At 47.5% G+C, this 17,443-nt stretch overlaps 3 protein-coding genes across 5 annotated transcripts; all 3 read left to right on the top strand.

Moving 5' to 3' along the window:
- Positions 1–28: 28 nt before the first annotated feature.
- On the top strand, positions 29–3,216 carry LOC134024113 (tRNA selenocysteine 1-associated protein 1-like). 2 transcript variants are annotated; one of them, XM_062466547.1, is made up of 7 exons: positions 29–195; positions 450–547; positions 650–800; positions 939–991; positions 1,239–1,395; positions 1,541–1,574; positions 1,849–3,216. In XM_062466547.1, exons 1-7 carry the CDS (start codon positions 172–174, stop codon positions 1,977–1,979), a joined length of 648 nt encoding a protein of 215 aa, XP_062322531.1. In that variant the 5' UTR covers positions 29–171; the 3' UTR covers positions 1,980–3,216. The 2 variants fall into 2 exon arrangements, with proteins under 2 accessions (XP_062322531.1, XP_062322532.1); XM_062466548.1 differs by having other exon boundaries at positions 30–195; positions 650–749.
- Positions 3,217–3,507: 291 nt separating this feature from the next.
- Positions 3,508–10,141, top strand: stx12l (syntaxin 12, like). Of its 2 annotated transcripts, none has more exons than XM_062466552.1 (10): positions 3,508–3,612; positions 4,720–4,864; positions 5,136–5,205; positions 5,328–5,427; positions 5,787–5,924; positions 6,060–6,103; positions 7,128–7,227; positions 7,354–7,426; positions 8,909–8,991; positions 9,265–10,141. In XM_062466552.1, the coding sequence occupies exons 2-10, from the start codon at positions 4,765–4,767 to the stop codon at positions 9,355–9,357; spliced, it is 801 nt and encodes a 266-aa protein (XP_062322536.1). In that variant the 5' UTR covers positions 3,508–3,612; positions 4,720–4,764; the 3' UTR covers positions 9,358–10,141. The 2 variants fall into 2 exon arrangements, with proteins under 2 accessions (XP_062322536.1, XP_062322535.1); XM_062466551.1 differs by lacking the exon at positions 3,508–3,612 and adding an exon at positions 3,639–3,956.
- Positions 10,142–15,387: 5,246 nt separating this feature from the next.
- popdc3 (popeye domain containing 3) lies at positions 15,388–17,072 on the top strand. Its single transcript, XM_062466540.1, has 4 exons — positions 15,388–15,447; positions 15,601–16,140; positions 16,232–16,340; positions 16,467–17,072. Exons 2-4 carry the CDS (start codon positions 15,638–15,640, stop codon positions 16,728–16,730), a joined length of 876 nt encoding a protein of 291 aa, XP_062322524.1. The 5' UTR covers positions 15,388–15,447; positions 15,601–15,637; the 3' UTR covers positions 16,731–17,072.
- Positions 17,073–17,443: the final 371 nt, after the last annotated feature.

The raw sequence follows: 17,443 nt of genomic DNA, 5'->3' as shown, positions 1-17,443 counted from the left end.
TCGCTCTGCACGTTGCAGAAAAGCGCGCGAGTAAGAAGACATAGATAAAAAGAAGACATTTAAAAAAAAAGCTAGTGGTATTTTGTGGAAATTATTTAGGTTTCCTGCTAGCTAGACGTTTGAGTAAAACGTTCACCAAACAGTCTAACGTGCATTTAATAGTCTATCAAAATGAGTTGCTTGTGGATGGGCAATGTAAGTTCAGCTGTTTTCTATGAAGTACTGTTCTGGTCTGCAGACCTGTCACTGTCAGCAGTCGTTAGCCTAGCTCTAATTCTATACGTTGTTAGCTAGCTAGACAGGTAGACTAGCCATCAAGCTAGCTAGTTAGCCAAAGTAGGGATATAAGAGACCAGTGTGCCTGCGACTAAGGAAATTAAAATGCGTTGTGGGTTTTGCTGCTTTCATAAATCATATCAGTGCCTCCTGTCTGCCTTTTGCTCATGCAGTTGGAGCCCTACATGGATGAAAAGTTCATTTCTCGAGCATTTGCCACCATGGGAGAACTAGTGGTTGGAGTGAGAATTATCCGAAACAAGATGAACTGGTAGGTGACAAGAGGTTGTTGTTAAAAACCCCGTTAGTGAAGGTTGTACCAGATCAAACAGTTGGCTGATACTTTTTTCCGTGTCTCGTTTGATGCTTGTAGGGGTGCAGCGGGTTATTGTTTTGTAGAGCTGGCAGACGAAGCAACGGCAGAGCGGTGCCTGAGGAAAGTCAACGGAAAACCTATACCTGGAGCGACTCCGGTACGATTCCCCACACCTGCCAAACCACTCAGCACAGTATCAGTTAGCGAAGTATTGGTATCTTTCCGACATAAAAAATGGTAAAATAAAAATAAAAGAAGCTTTAAAGTTTTCAGTTACCTCTAGCGTTTCTATTGAGAAGCACTGTTTGATAGACCGGTCTTGATAAAGGCTCTTTCCTGTCCACAGCCTAAAAGGTTCAAGCTTAACCGTGCCACTTATGGGAAACAGGGAGAGACCAGGTACATGTACTTATTCAGCTAAACCTTAAATTCTTCACCTCACTTCCTGCTTCATGTAGGAAGGGAAGAGGGGTAGGCGCATAAGAGAACGTCATAGAGAGTGAGGTAGATTTTGAGTTATTATTCTGATATAAGATATTGTCACTGACCTTGCAGTACTGTTTTACTCTATACCCCTGTCAAAAGGGCCTGTCAATGTTTTTTTTAAATGTTTTTATATAAAATAAAATCCCTCTCCACGAAACAGGGGTGGCTTTATGGACAACAAGTACGACCAACAGTACTCTTACAACAACAACCAATACTATCAAGATTACTCGAACTACTACTCAAACTGGGGTTATGACCAGAACACGGGCGACTACAGCGGCTACAACTATAACCAGTACGACTATAGCAACCAGGTGGGCTTTGGAATCTCCTCCTGTCCCATAGCGATGCTGCAACGCTGTCTTCTCTTGTCAGCATGACCACTTGGTACTGTAAGTTGGGTCTTGTGATAGCGTTGCTGATCGTATCAGTGGGTAAAGACTGTGCTCTTTGTTTCAGACGTACGAGGAGATGGAAGAATACGGACTGGAGGGTGAGCCTTATCCATTCTCTCCCCCCCCCTGTCTCTTAGTGGCCAAATGAACAGTTTCCCCTCCTATTCCGACACTCATAACCACATAGGCCGTAAAACGCTGTTGCAGTGTTGTTGTGTTTTTACTGCCAGCCTCAGTCGTTCATTTAGCAGACACTTTCAACCAGAGGTTTACAGTCTGTCCTACTGCTCTGAAGGCCTTGTGGAGCTCATGCTGAACCCCCTAACCCTCCGTCCTGTCTCCCTCCCTCCCTCCCTCCCTCCCTCCCTGCAGACCCCATGGCAGAGCTAGACGTGATCGAGGCTAACAGACAGTTCATAGAGGAGAGCGAAGAACTATACGAAGCCATCATAGACTGCCACTGGCCCACCCTGGGGTCCCCTGCACCCGCCAAGCCACAGTAGAGCCCCACCCTCTCCGACCGTGTCGGACCACCTGCCTCCCTCTCTGTGTGGATTGTTAGGATGAGCCCAGTGTGAAGGTCCAGGGGGGTGAAGGCCTCGGTCATGCTGAGGACCGCTGGTCTGGACTGCTCCCTCTTAGTGGGCCTGTTGGACAGGCCACTGGGGCAGCACAGGAACTCTAAAAGGAATGACTGAAAGGAAGCCTCCCTCCCACGTGTTTCTGTAGCCTTTTTTAAGCTGCCATAAGGTAACATTATTTATAAAATAAATTCAAAAATGAGAACCGGTGCTCCCAATTCTTATTTGAACTTGGGTTAACCTGTGCTTTCCTCCAGCTTGAGTTTGATTGACAGTGGTTTCACAAAATTAGCCAAGGAGAAAGGCCCGCCTCACTGAAGGCAATTGGCTGGTACAGCATTGCTGGAACATAATTGGCTGGAAAGTAACGGGTAGGTCCAAAAAATTAAAATTGACATTCCACTGGCACCGAGCTGTCTGCATGTCTAGTGGTTCTCAAAGTGGGGTCCCCAGACCCATAGCCAGGGGGTCTGAGAAATAATTTGCCATAAATTATAACATTGTAAAAATAATTCTAAAATGTATATGTATCATTAAAAAGTGAAACAATGTATAATAATCTACAGATGGGGACCATTTGCACCAGTAAAACAAGCATATTGTGTCCATTTAAGAGCACAAAGGATATGCTGAATGGGTGTTTATGGGGGGGGTCCTTGGAAAATGTTCAGCCCTGTAAGGGGTCCCTGACCCCAAAAAGTTTGAGAACCCCTGGTCTAAAGTACTCTTTAGCTTACACTTGTTTATAGGGGACACAACCTTTTTTGGGGGGGATTTTTTTTTAATCTATTGTACCTTGACCTTTTCAAGAAAGAGAGAAAGCGCTTCTGTTCTCTTTCTCCATCAGTGCTGCTCCCTGTGAACTATGTTACCCTGAACACTGTTTTAATTCACCTCACCCATGAGCCAGGCTGGTTTGGTGCTCGACGTTTGCGTCCTGGTTTTGTTCTCAAAACGAGTGGGATTTGTCATTATTGCGGGATATTTCTCCTTATCACCTCGGCTACTGGCAGCGCCATGTTGTGTTCCGTGTTCGGAGACCAACGACCTGCCTGGCACAGAACACTCACGTAGCCTGCACCTGATCTCATGTTCTTCGTGCTTTTGAACAAAAAAACGTTAGATTGATGCTCTGTAAATTAAAACATATTTTTTTGGATCAAGTTGTTCATTCGTGTTGTGAATTCATGAACTGTTATAGTTTTTTATTTAACTTTTTCACAGACGAGAACAAGCTAACTTCCCCTTGCCCAGAGAAGGACTAAAGTGTGCTGTTGCATGTCTTATTCTCGTCTATACAGTTGCAACAAGCTAAATGTTGAGTTGATGAGTGTACATTTTATCTGAGTTTTATAATTGAAAATATGAATGTAAATGTACCCATCCCTCATGCGCCCCGGCAGCGCCTGCCTGGCCTTGCAGGAGAATGTAGAGGGTCATGGTCCTGCAGTCATGTGAGCGGCTCTGCCAGTTCGGTGTCAATTAACGGAGACAGCGTGAAGTCATGAGACCGGGGGTGCACACAGACTACCGGATCCTTTGCTGCACGCAAACGGTAGGCTACCTTAATGAAGTGTAAGACTGATGTTAGGTTATTAAGGCGAGTTGGGTAGAAGGTAGTTGAATTTACACTACACCTCAGCAGACAGTAGGAAAGAAAGCAACACACGACATTACAGCTTTTCTGATTTAAATACGTTAATGAAAGAGGTGGTGTCACGCCACTATCTGTAGTTCGTAAAGCATGTCTGCATTGCCGACAAACCAGAATCACATGCGCAAGTAGGATTAATGTGGTCCTATGTGTGACGTCGTACACGGACTGGGTGGGTCTACGAAGAAATCTCATACGGATTGCTATCAGGAAAACGACGTATTTTGCTCCAACCCCATTGAAAAGTAAGATGTTGAACATATTCATTTTAACAAACTGCAGCCTATAGAGCGTAAAACCTAAATTGTCAATATAGCCTTTTATGTTTCTATCACCACTGTATTCCATGGTAGAAATAACCAAGCTGGTGTGCAATTCAGCTAACTGTCATTGATGCAACTATACAATGTAAAAATTCACTAGTTGTTTTATTGTGTGGAATTCTTCCCCGCCTATTACAGGGATTATATTCGCGATATGCAAATGTTCTCCCGGTCTTCAACTAATATTGCAATTAATAGCCTATTAAAATACTCAACTTAAGTTATTTGTGCGACTGAATATCATTCAAGAGACCAATCCTATTTTGACATAAGATTAGCAGACATTTATTGTAAATTGACTTTAAAGACAAGAGCTTTTACATGCAATACGACGCCTTGTTTACAAAATTGCTAAATCTGTCACAACGTTAATCCGTGTGACGTAGAAGACTGTAGCCGAGAGACTGAACGTTTCTTGGTCTATTTTTGAGACTTAATGTTGGTCAATTTGGGGGGGGGATTTCTTATGAAAATCGGACCATCCTATTTTTGTAGATTGTCTGTGAACGCGCTTGTGTCCATAGCCCCGTGATGCCGCGTGTGATTTGAGCGCAGGCCCAATAATCTTGACAAGCCGCTACATTCTGGTATCACCCATCTTTGTCAGTCTCACAAGTAGTAGGTTGGCACACCTTATACAGTTGTTTAAGCAATATATGAATAATGGTTTAACCTTTCTCTGTAGGTTGTGTAATATCCTTTAAAAACTTTCTACACGACAGCAGCAAGTATGTCGTACGGAAGAACAGACACCGGTCGCTCGCAGCCGCGAGACTTCAGCAACCTTACCCAGACATGCAGTACCAACATCCAAAAGATCACCCAAAACTGTGAGTTTTTGGTGAACTCTGCCAAAGTACCAAGACCACAATTTTCAGTAGTTTTATCTGCGTCTAACCAGCCAAAATGTACCGGTGGCTCAGTGGCTGGATGGTTTAAATTCCAAAGTTTCACCAAGCCAAACACCCATATCTTAATTCGAATAAATTCACTAGAGAGAGAAGGTCCAAGTCTTGGGGGAAATACCTAAACAATAATCTTGAGACACAGCTATTGTTTTTTGTCTACCAATTCTCACTTCTCTATTTTTCTGTTTACTAGCTGGCCAGATTAAAACGATGCTGCACCAAATGGGGACGCGACAAGAGACGCCCCAGGTGCAAGACCAGCTGTGAGTAGTCAGGGATTAAACTGGATGTAATGTGGCCCAACGGAATTAACACAAAGCGATGTTAAATCCATCAAATCAGCAGAACGCCTTGTGCCTGTGTCTTTTGTTTCCCTCCGTCACAGGCAACAGGTGCAGCACTACACAAATCAGCTGGCCAAGGAGACCAACAGACACCTGAAAGACCTGGGCTCTTTGCCCCTGCCTCTCTCTCCCTCAGAACAGGTGAGTAAAAGTGGTTAAAGATCCAAAACCAGGGGAGGTTCTAGACCATTTCAACTGGGGTGGCCAAGCTGGGGCCAGTTGTACTGTTAGATGGGCCAGTTACGTTCAACATTATTGTTTATCGTCATCGTCACATCGTCATATCGTTTTCTTCACTGTATTGCAGGCATTAACAGGCAAAATACCATGTTTATAATAATTTATATACTCTACGTTTAGAGTGGCCACAAGGGGTCCAAGCTTGTGTCACAGGGGCTAGATCGGGTAGGAGGCCAGATGGGGTGGGAGGCCAGATGGGGTGGGGACAGCGGTCAGTCCGTCAGACAGTGAATCCCGCCTGTGCTCCTCCTCTCCTCCAGAGACAGCAGAAGATCCAGAAGGAGCGTCTGATGAGCGACTTCTCGGCCGCGCTCAACAACTTCCAGCTGATGCAGCGCAGAGCTGCGGAGAAGGAGAAGGAGTCTGTGGCCCGGGCCCGAGCCGGATCCCGCGTCCTGGTAAACACGACACGCTCCCCGACAGCCCAGCCCAGCGCGGCGCTCTGGCTAACACCGTGTTTGTTCTGGGGGGAGCCTTCAGACGTGGTGTGGCCATTACCTCAGCTGAGCACGGGTGTGTTTGTCTGTTGGCAGGGCGACGGTGGGAATGCTGAGGAACAGCTTGTGACGTTTGAAAAGTAGGTTCTCCTGCTCACACTGTCTCGTCAGGTAGCCTGTTTAGGTTCTCCTGCTCACAGTGTCTCGTCAGTTAGCCTGTGTAGGTTCTCCTGCTCACACTGTCTCGTCAGGTAGCCTGTTTAGGTTCTCCTGCTCACACTGTCTCGTCAGGTAGCCTGTTTAGGTTCTCCTGCTCACACTGTCTCGTCAGGTAGCCTGTTTAGGTTCTCCTGCTCACACTGTCTCGTCAGGTAGCCTGTTTAGGTTCTCCTGCTCACAGTGTCTCGTCAGGTAGCCTGTTTAGGTTCTCCTGCTCACACTGTCTCGTCAGGTAGCCTGTTTAGGTTCTCCTGCTCACACTGTCTCGTCAGGTAGCCTGTTTAGGTTCTCCTGCTCACACTGTCTCGTCAGGTAGCCTGTTTAGGTTCTCCTGCTCACAGTGTCTCGTCAGGTAGCCTGTGTAGGTTCTCCTGCTCACACTGTCTCGTCAGTTAGCCTGTGTAGGTTCTCCTGCTCACAGTGTCTCGTCAGGTAGCCTGTGTAGGTTCTCCTGCTCACAGTGTCTCGTCAGGTAGCCTGTTTAGGTTCTCCTGCTCACAGTGTCTCGTCAGGTAGCCTGTGTAGGTTCTCCTGCTCACACTGTCTCGTCAGGTAGCCTGTTTAGGTTCTCCTGCTCACAGTGTCTCGTCAGGTAGCCTGTTTAGGTTCTCCTGCTCACACTGTCTCGTCAGTTAGCCTGTTTAGGTTCTCCTGCTCACACTGTCTCGTCAGTTAGCCTGTTTAGGTTCTCCTGCTCACACTGTCTCGTCAGGTAGCCTGTGTTGCTGTGAAGTTGGCTCTGCTCAGGAGTTACTAGTCACTGTTTGACAGCTATTTGAACCGATTGAATAAACGTTGAGTTCTGCAGAAACTAACGTGCGTGGCATGCTTGTTAATGTTTATGTGCGTGTGTTTGTGTGCACGCGTGTACATGTTTGTTTGTATGCGCGCATGCCTGTCTGTGCATTTCTGTGTGTGTGTGTGTGTGTGTGTGCGTGTGTCCAGAGATGACGACTGGAGCCAGACCCAGACCCAGGAGGCGCCCATCACTGAAGAGGACCTGGAGGTCATCAAGGAGAGGGAGACCAACATCAGGCAGCTGGAGGTAGGAGGCCCCGCCCTGCAGCACCACAGGAGGCCCCGCCCTGCAGCACCACGTAGGTCCCCCTGACAGCAAGACGCTGGCCGGCCAAGGGCCTAGTGACTCTCTCCCCTCTCCTCTCTTTTCCAGTCCGACATCATGGACGTGAACCAGATCTTCAAGGACCTTGCAGTGATGATCCACGATCAGGGAGAGATGATAGGTGGGTCTGAGGAGGACACTGTCCCCCTTCCTCTCTCTTTCTCCCTCTCGCTCGTTCTTCTTCTTCCACACAAGTGTTGTTCCATCTCCTCTCCCTGGCATGGTCTGGTGAACCTCCAATCCCAAACTATTCTTATCTACTCTCCTTGTTGCTATCACACGCCCCAGCACACCTGCTTCACACACTCCCTCACACTCTACACTCGACACTCTGGCCTCCGCAAGCCAACTGCTCTTCCCCTGAGTTCACGAACCAATTCAACGCAGTCAACATTCGTGCCAGATTCCACTCTCAGAGCGTGTGCCTGTCTCCCTGACCCCTCACTCTCAGAGCGTGTGCCTGTGTCTCCCTCACCCCTCACTCTCAGAGCGTGTGCCTGTGTCTCCCTCACCCCTCACTCTCAGAGCGTGTGCCTGTGTCTCCCTGACCCCTCACTCTCAGAGCGTGTGCCTGTCTCCCTCACCCCTCACTCTCAGAGCGTGTGCCTGTCTCCCTGACCCCTCACTCTCAGAGCGTGTGCCTGTCTCCCTCACCCCTCACTCTCAGAGCGTGTGCCTGTCTCCCTCACCCCTCACTCTCAGAGCGTGTGCCTGTGTCTCCCTCACCCCTCACTCTCAGAGCGTGTGCCTGTGTCTCCCTGACCCCTCACTCTCAGAGCGTGTGCCTGTCTCCCTGACCCCTCACTCTCAGAGTGTGTGCCTGTGTCTCCCTGACCCCTCACTCTCAGAGCGTGTGCCTGTCTCCCTGACCCCTCACTCTCAGAGCGTGTGCCTGTGTCTCCCTGACCCCTCACTCTCAGAGCGTGTGCCTGTCTCCCTCACCCCTCACTCTCAGAGCGTGTGCCTGTCTCCCTGACCCCTCACTCTCAGAGCGTGTGCCTGTGTCTCCCTCACCCCTCACTCTCAGAGCGTGTGCCTGTCTCCCTGACCCCTCACTCTCAGAGCGTGTGCCTGTCTCCCTGACCCCTCACTCTCAGAGCGTGTGCCTGTCTCCCTGACCCCTCACTCTCAGAGCGTGTGCCTGTCTCCCTGACCCCTCACTCTCAGAGCGTGTGCCTGTGTCTCCCTGACCCCTCACTCTCAGAGCGTGTGCCTGTCTCCCTGACCCCTCACTCTCAGAGCGTGTGCCTGTCTCCCTGACCCCTCACTCTCAGAGCGTGTGCCTGTGTCTCCCTCACCCCTCACTCTCAGAGCGTGTGCCTGTGTCTCCCTGACCCCTCACTCTCAGAGCGTGTGCCTGTCTCCCTGACCCCTCACTCTCAGAGCGTGTGCCTGTGTCTCCCTCACCCCTCACTCTCAGAGCGTGTGCCTGTGTCTCCCTCACCCCTCACTCTCAGAGCGTGTGCCTGTCTCCCTCACCCCTCACTCTCAGAGCGTGTGCCTGTCTCCCTCACCCCTCACTCTCAGAGCGTGTGCCCTGTGTCTTGGCTCCCTGACCCCCGGGATGTGAGCCCATCTGCTGTGCCTGTTCTCTGACTTGCAGACAGCATCGAAGCCAACGTGGAGAGTGCAGAGGTCCACGTAGACAGAGGCGCTGCCCAGCTCCAACGAGCCTCCTACTACCAGGTACCAAAACCACACGCGTCACTCTCGAATAACCCTCCCACTCTAAACTAACTATAACGTTGGTGTAAGTGTACTCGACTGTAGACTGTCTACATATCTTTGAACTGCAAACTACGTTATTGAATTGCACCACATATTGCAGCCCATAGTCATGCATCAAATCATGCATCAAGAGTAGAGAATATGAAAAGAGAAAAGGTCTAAATGGATGTTGAAACGGAGATATGTAGAAACACAGATATTCCAACTCAGTGTTCTTTGTCTCCCTTTCAGAGGAAGTCTCGTAAGAGGATGTGCATCCTGGGCATGGTGCTGTCTCTGGTGCTCACCATCCTGGGCATCATCATCTGGAAGGCCATTGAGTAAAGGGAGGGGAACACGGGGGAAAGATTTGAGAGGCGCACAGACAACCTGACATTGCTTCCAGTGTGTGAGTGCATGTGAGAGCGTATGTGTGTGTGTGAGAGTGTATGTGTGTGTGTGGGAGTGAGTGTGTGTGTGTGTGTGTGTGTACGTGTTGAAGAAGGATGAACACAGCCTATGAGGTCCCCTGTAATTGAGATTTGATGAGGTCTGTGCTATCCCCTTGAAATGGCATTGTGTGGTTTGTTTAACCTTGTCAACCAAAGCAAGTTAGAAAACAGATTACAGCTCTCAATATTTAACCGGTTCTCGCTACTGCTGTATTGTGTCAGCCATCTTTCAGATTTGCCGCCCCAGAGACGGCGTAAGCACAAGGGGAACACATAGGTCCTGAACGTGTGTGTGAAAGGAGGGCTCAACAAACTGTAGATAAACTCTTCCCAACAGTAAACTGGACATTCGAACTTGCTGACAGTGCTACAATTTACTTTCTTGTCGGATAAGCACAACACCTCTGTTGTTATTCCACTGCTGTCGAGGTACATTTGATCTTTTGCAAAATTGCACATACCTTTTATGTATATACATGCCATGGGTAATATCGTTTTTCTGTTGACTCTGTCTCCAAGGTGAAGCCTATTGTCCCACTCAGATATGTGGCTTCGTGACATGATTATAAAGATTACCACTGGAAAAATACCAAGTAAGAGAGTCCATTCTCTTTTCTTCTGTTTATTATTATTGTAGTCTCAATTTAATCAATAAAACCATCTACGTAAAAATCCCAGCCTCTGTGTCATGTGACTGTGTTTGTCCACTAGGTGTCCCTCTAACCTCAATGAGACAAACGCATAACAGTGGGTCCAGACTAATATTATCCAGTATTCAAGTGTTATACTGAATCAAACCTTGCAGGGTTTGGTTGACATGTGGGGGTGTCATAAAACCGAGGCCCCTGAGTGAGTTAGACGCGGTCGATGTGGTAACAGCCGGAGAGAAAAACAACTGAGAAGTAGATGGGCAAAGTATCACAAGCGTAGCAGACGGTTGTCGTGGTGACATCGGAGGGGATTGCTTTGCGGCCCTGGAGGTATACCTGGAGTGGCTCTTGCAGGGCTGGAGAGAGGAGGCTGCCTGTCCTCCCCCGCTCTCTGTCTTTACTCCCTCCCTCTCTCTCTCCCCCCTCTCTCTTCCTCTCCTACCTAACTCTCCCTCTCCTCCCTCACTCTCGCTCCTTCTCCTCCCTCACTCTCCCGCCCTTTCCTCCCTCTCTCCCCTTCCTTCCTCCCTGTCCGCCCTCCCCCTCTCCTTCCTCCCCCTCTCCCTGGATCGCGTCTGTGACTCAGCCTCCTTGTGTCAGCTCTCTGGGCCTCTCTGTAGACACTCTGAGGGCCTCTCCATGACTACAGGATGGGAGACCGCCGATCCAAGGAGCGGGCTCGCCGACTCGCCGGCCCAAACTCCTCCACCTCTGCTCCTGAAGATGTGTTCCTGCGCAGGGCCATCGTGAGTGGGAGGAATCAGGGCCTCTTCCGTCGCACCAAATCAAGACCAACCGTGAGATTGGTCGAGTGTTTAATGTATTTTACTTATGATCGTTCAAGTTAGAGACTTATTCTAGACGTTAGTCACCTGCGTGTTAGATCTTTACTAGTCAGCTCAGATGAGGTTTTATGACTTGGGGGATTCATGAACTCTGCAATCTGATTTCACTGCCCAACACTCATAAACATGATCATAAATAATTATGTTAATAAACAGATCTGATGTGTGGGTTTTGTAACTGGATCAAAGATGTATTTGTGTGTGTGTGTTCAGTCGCCCTTGGCTGTACCCTCCCCCAGACCGTAACAATGAGAGTTTTGTCCAGAAGCATAGAAAAGGATGTTCACCTTTTCTCCTCCTAATTCATAAAAAAAGAAAAGCACTCGAGTGTCTGTTTCATCAGGAAGAAAAGACGTCTCCTCGGTAGACAGAAAAAGGTCAGATAAAACCCCCCTTTCTGGAGCCTCTCTCATTATGCCAACAGAATGAAAAGAGAGAGGGTATTTTCCATGGTCTCTTTTGTGGGACGAACGACGCCTCTCAATTCATTTCCTCTGAGATTCGGACTCAGACTCAGATTTTCCGTGCTGATGTGTCTGGTCTCACGGACTCTCGGCAGAGTGAGAAAGTGAGGATGGCCTGTTCTCTCTCCATTAAGACACCCTAGAGATTCTCGCAGATGCAGGAAATTGACTTTTTTTTTTTTTTTTAAGGTGACAGCAAATTGGACACCTCTTGCCCCACTTTCAGCTCTCATACCTCCTCTAAGACACCCGGCTAAGCCAGACGGAAGAAGATAAATGTTGTGAAGAAGACCGTTATGTCACAGCCCTATTTCTCCTTAGTTTATAATTAGCTTATTCTGAATATCTGTTTCTCTAGTGATCCTGTGATATTCAGGATCCTGTGCTGAAAGCGCCTCTGTAGGTGTACCTATATCTGTAGTTAAAGATCCTGTAAAGTAAATTCCATGTTTTGCTTCTAAGTACATTATATACGTGTGAAATTAGTTCCTGAAAGCATGTGCAAAGCGCTAAAACTTTGTCACACTGAAATGTGGAGTTAAACCGAAGAACAGTTTCTCTTCCGTTTTCAGATCAGGTTTTAATGGGCCGAGCCAAAAAATGCCCTATCTACGTCATTTCGCCCTATCTACGTCAGATCACTGAATGGCTCCTCCTGCTGTACTGTTATTGTAGCCTACATCAGCTAGCTAGCTAGCTTCAGGATGTCTCCCACCACCCGCAACTGCATCTTCCCTGGATGCAAAAACTAAAGCTGTGCTGCAACACTAATTAATTTCCCTATTGATGAGGAAAGGAAAAATAGGTGGATTGATTTTGTGAAGAGCCACGCTGATGGAAAGCTTCGGATAAACTCCAACAGCCGCCTCTGCAGTGGATAAGAGAGTCTGCTAAATGACTAAATGCAGTGACCATTTCACAGCGGATAGTTCTAACATGGACCAGAGACAGACGGGGTTCGCGGACACACGGCTTCTCTTGCAGCGCGGAGCCGTACCGAGCATCGCCCTCCCGGACGTTCCTCCTCCGGTCGCACCTGGACAATCCACCGCTGCCAGCAGTTCATCACTCTGTTCTGTGTGCTTGTTATAATTATACTAGATAACTTTTCCAGAGGTACTGTATCTCTGCTATGAGTTAGTGCAAACCGCTAAATTGATATTAGGCTACTCGGTGTAGAATGATGGTAATTTGGTGAAATGGTAGCTAATGTGTTAGAAGTAGCCTAGTTGGAGAGCTCACTGTCTGCTGTCTCTGGTGTCCATTTTTACTGTTACAGCTCAGGAGAACATTTCATTTATATGCATCTGTATGTTTCACTCATTGAACAAATAAATTCTAATTCTATACGGTTTTGTTCGGCTTGACATAGCGTCCATTATCTGGGTCGGAGGTAGGCACTAGGCAGCGAGGGGCGGAGCTTCAGCTCCTTCAGGCGACACGCCCCCCCAGTCTCAAGCAGAGAAGACTGCTCATTTTTCACGATTTCAAAGCCTAATTTAACATACTTGTCGGTGTTATTTTTTCATTCGAATTTGGATGGGTAGTTAATAACACATTATTCTGTGGTGTGGCGAACTTAAAACTCGTTTCCAGGTCCACTTTACAGAATCTTTAACAATATCCATGTGAATTTGACACATTTTACCAACCACAACATCTTAACAAATGTCATGGAAAACAACACTACACCTCCCTCCCACTTCTGGAAATCTCCCTCACCTCAGTCCTGGCTCAGTCAGCCTCCTCCAGCCTCCCCAGAGCCCACCTACATCTGACACCTGACCCCCCCCCCCCCCCCCCCCCCCCCCACACACACACATACAGTTCCAGCCCATTCCCCTAACCCCCTTGTTCCTCCCTGTTCCCTAACAAGGTACAGCAGGCCTGTCACCCAGCATCCGGAGAGCGACAGACAGGCAGATAGATAGACAGATAGGGCAGACAGAAAGGCAGATAGACAGGCAGGGCAAACAGACAGGCAGATAGATAGACAGACAGGGCAGACAGAAAAGCAGATAGACAGGCAGGGCAGGCAGACAGGAAGATAGACCGGCAGGCAGACAGGCATATAGACAGGCAGGGCAGACAGATAGGCAGACAGATAGGCAGGCAGACAAACAGGTGGGGCCATGTTGCCTCCCTGCCTCAAGCCAGGTTCATTGGTATGCCAGGAGATGGGTCCCATCAGTGATGAGGAAACAGGGGTCAATCAAGGCAGGCATAGAAAATTCTAGTTCCCGCCTGTCAGATAATGAGGAAATTACTCTATTCATCATTGGGACTCACATGGAATCCTCAGCATAAGAGGTATGCAGTGTTGGCTAATAGCCATATCTAATACAGACTTATGAGAGATCATCACAAGACTTTACAAGTGTATGTGTGTGTGTGTGTGTGTATGGTTTCACTAGTTAATCTAGGAATTGCATCAAGGACACCCTAAAATAACGGAGCAATGAAGAACTGGATATCTTCTCTGCACGTCTATGCTGGAGTGAAGTATGACAGGAAACAATACTGTCTAACGTCCTTTCCTTTAACCCGAGTCATGACCACACATTTCTACACATTCAGCTCACCAATGTGCTTCTGCTAATTGGCACTTTGTCTTTGCCCATCGTTCTCTCTTTCATTGGCTCTCCCTCTCTCTTTCTTTCTCTCCCTCTCTCTTTCTTTCTCTCCCTCTCTCTTTCTTTCTCTCCCTCTCTCTTTCTTTGTCTCCCTCTCTCTTTCTTTCTCTCCTCTCTCTTTCGTTGTCTCTTCCTCTCCCTTTCCGACAGAGGAAAACCAAAAGGGATGTATCCTTCTTCACTCTGTCAAGGTTGTCTGACAATATGCCCCAGTTAGACCCCCCCTCTTCAGATTAATGAGAAAGAGGTTCTATTTTCCAGGAGAAATCACACACACACACTGACAGACATTCTCTTTTCTTTCTCGTCATCATTGTGGGCATACACACACACACAAGCAAAGAGGTACACCTCACCAGGCCATGGCAAAAAACAGTATCTATTTATAGGAGGCGTTGGGTGTCTGATAACCCTGGGATAGCTGGCATGATCCCCCAGGCTGGCAGACACACCACATTCCTGCTGTATTTACTACAACTGGTCAATAGCAGACACACATGCAGGCAACCACACGCACACACACCGCCCCTCTCTCATCTCACTGGGGTTTCAACACATTTAGCTGGGGCTGGTCTCATTCTGCTGGTGCTACCCACGATCCTCTGGGGTTTAACCCCAGGTTACAATCAAGAAGCCAAGCTGAAAGAGAGAGAGCGAAAGAGAGTGGGTGAGAAAGAGAGAGAGAGAGAGAGAGAGAGGGAGAGAGATAGACAAAGAGAGAGGGAGAGGGAAGAAAGAAAGGGGGGGCAGAAAGTGGGAGAGGGAAAGAAAGGGAAGAGAGAAAGAGTGGAAGAGGAAAGAGAGAGAGGGAGGGAGGACCTGACAGAGGACCTGCTCTGTGTCTGACATGGTATGACTGGTGCCCATGGGTTCTCTCTCAGCCAGCTGCCCTAAATATTTCACTCTGGGCTGGGTTTTAGTTCCCATCTTACAGGCACTCAAAGTCACCTTGACCAGCCAGGTATCACCAGGGAAAATTTGGTTATTTTAGCCCAGAAAGATCAATGCTGGTCATGCTTCATGCTGGAAGAAGACTGGTCTGATTTATGAGCACACACACACACCTGACACACACTGATTTGTCCACTGATGTCTATATGCCCTGGGATTAGATAGCCTATATAGTTGTTGTTCTTTTATTTGAGGTGACATTACTTGAAGGTTAAGTTTATGTAATGACCTCTAAGAACTCATTAAAATTAAAGTCATCCATCCGTAATATTTTTTAACAAAAATTGCATAGGCTCCCTTAAAAAGCCATGAAACATACAGTTTCATTGTCATATTAAATGTTAAACGGTGTTTGTTGAATGTATGTTTGGATCTTCACCGGATAGTGAGGAAGTAAGTCGTTGGACTTGAGGACCAAGCGGGCGCTGAGCGTCTAGTCGGTGGGTCATATTTTAAGAGGAGATATGATCAAACTGCGAGCGATGACATTTTCGTCAATGACGCGTCAATAATTAGTTTCTAGTTTCCACCCCTCAGTCTTCTAAGTAACGTTGTCATCACTTTACCTTCTTTCTCTGAAATCTTGGTTATAGGCTTGGTTACCAGCTTGTTTTACGCTGAGCGTAAAACATGGAGCCCATAGCTGTCGAAGCAGAAAACCTGACATCGGGGACACTGGCTTCTCACCCGGTTTGCACAGCATGGGCGGAGGGCCCCGAGACTTCAGTTTTCCACCTTGCCAATATGTTACTTGTTTTGGGATTCATGGGCGGAAGTGGATTCTACGGGCTTCTCTACCTGTATAGTTTCTTGGCAGTTGGTTTCTTCTGTTCCTCGATTTGGGCATGGTCGGACCCGTGCACCACGGACACCTTTCTGTGGAGTTTTGTTCTTTTCGCAGCGTGCGTTGGTCAAGTGGTGCATGTTGCCTACCGGTTAAGGAAAGTTACTTTCGAGAAAGAGTTCCAAGACCTGTACAACTACATGTTCAAGAAACTAGGTGTATCCCTGGTCCACTTTGGGAAGATTATCGTTTGTTGCGAAGGGGACATCCATACAATTGAAAAGGACCACTGCTTTGCAGTGGAGGGAAAGACGTCGATCGACAAGCTGTCTGTTCTCGTGTCCGGCAGGTGCCCTTAACTTTATCTTCCAGTTATTTATCATATATATATAAAAAAAAACGTATTTATCTCATCTTAACTCTGTCCGTCTTATCCACAGAATTCGAGTGACTGTAAACGGGGAATTTTTACATTACATCTATCCTTTCCAGTTTCTCGACTCTCCAGAATGGGACTCACTCAGACCCTCAGAGGAAGGGATCTTCCAGGTGACCTACTGCCTTCAGCCTACATCAACCTCTTTATAAATACTGACATTTTGTCTTTAATCTCTAATGTTTTGAGTCTGTGTTAAGAAAAAGCTTTATGGCTTTTCTCTCCCCTCTTAATCTCAGGTAACGCTGCGCGCTGATAATCAGTGTAGGTATATTGCTTGGAGGCGGAAGAAGCTGTATCTGTTGTTTGCCAGACATCGCTACATAGCCAAGATCTTCGCTCTGGTTGTGCGGAACGATATCGCGGACAAGCTGTACTCCCTGAACGACAAGGCGTTCGACAGCGGCGGGATCCGGTTTGATCTCCGGTTACCCAGTTACTGTCACGTGCCGGGTCCAGAATTAGAACGAACAGCTGCATTCCTGCAAGTCGCAGAGGAGTGAAGACGGATGTAGCTGGCTGTCCCGTGACTATCAGCGAACTTGTTGAATGTTTTTAGTCTGTTGTATATTGTCAGTAGGCTCTTTTGATGGTTCAACACCCTTAGACTTTTTATCAATGTGATTATAATGTATTTAACTGACATTGTTGTGCAACATTTTATGGATTATGTTGGGCAGTGTCCGTTGTCTACATGCGAGCGCGTCACATGTCAGTGTGTTCGCGAAAGATTTCAGAAACATTTCACCCAAACAGCACCTGTTCAGCCATGGCCCATTGGCTGTATGTTTTTGTGCCTGAACATTGTAAATGGATTAAAGTTGATTGTGTTTTAACAAATCTAACACCTGTCACTTTTTCCTTTTGAAAATACACAGCCTAAGCCCTGCGCAGTTCAGGTAATTGTCCGTCATTTTTGCGCAGCGCTGACCGTGGTGCTGATTTGAGCTCGAGCAACTCATCAATATTTGAAGTTTTTTTTTTTCGCATCATGGAAACGTCATGGTTGACAAGAGTGCACTCACAAAACACCGCAGATCCATAAATTACATTCATTTAAGACAGTCAGACCACACTTAGGCTTTTAGAAAAAGTTACAACTTTAGGCAATCATCGTTTGTTAAACAGGCATAGGCCTACATCCGGATTCCGTTCAATCGGTTGCATAAATGTTAGAAGATGAACTATGGCTTAGGCTCTCCGAGAGCAGCATAGG

Source organism: Osmerus eperlanus, chromosome 7 (genome assembly GCF_963692335.1).
Source record: "Osmerus eperlanus chromosome 7, fOsmEpe2.1, whole genome shotgun sequence".
Classification (NCBI taxonomy): Eukaryota; Metazoa; Chordata; class Actinopteri; order Osmeriformes; family Osmeridae; genus Osmerus; species Osmerus eperlanus.
Note: the sequence above shows the minus strand (reverse complement) of the source record. Positions and strands in the feature narration are given on the sequence as shown.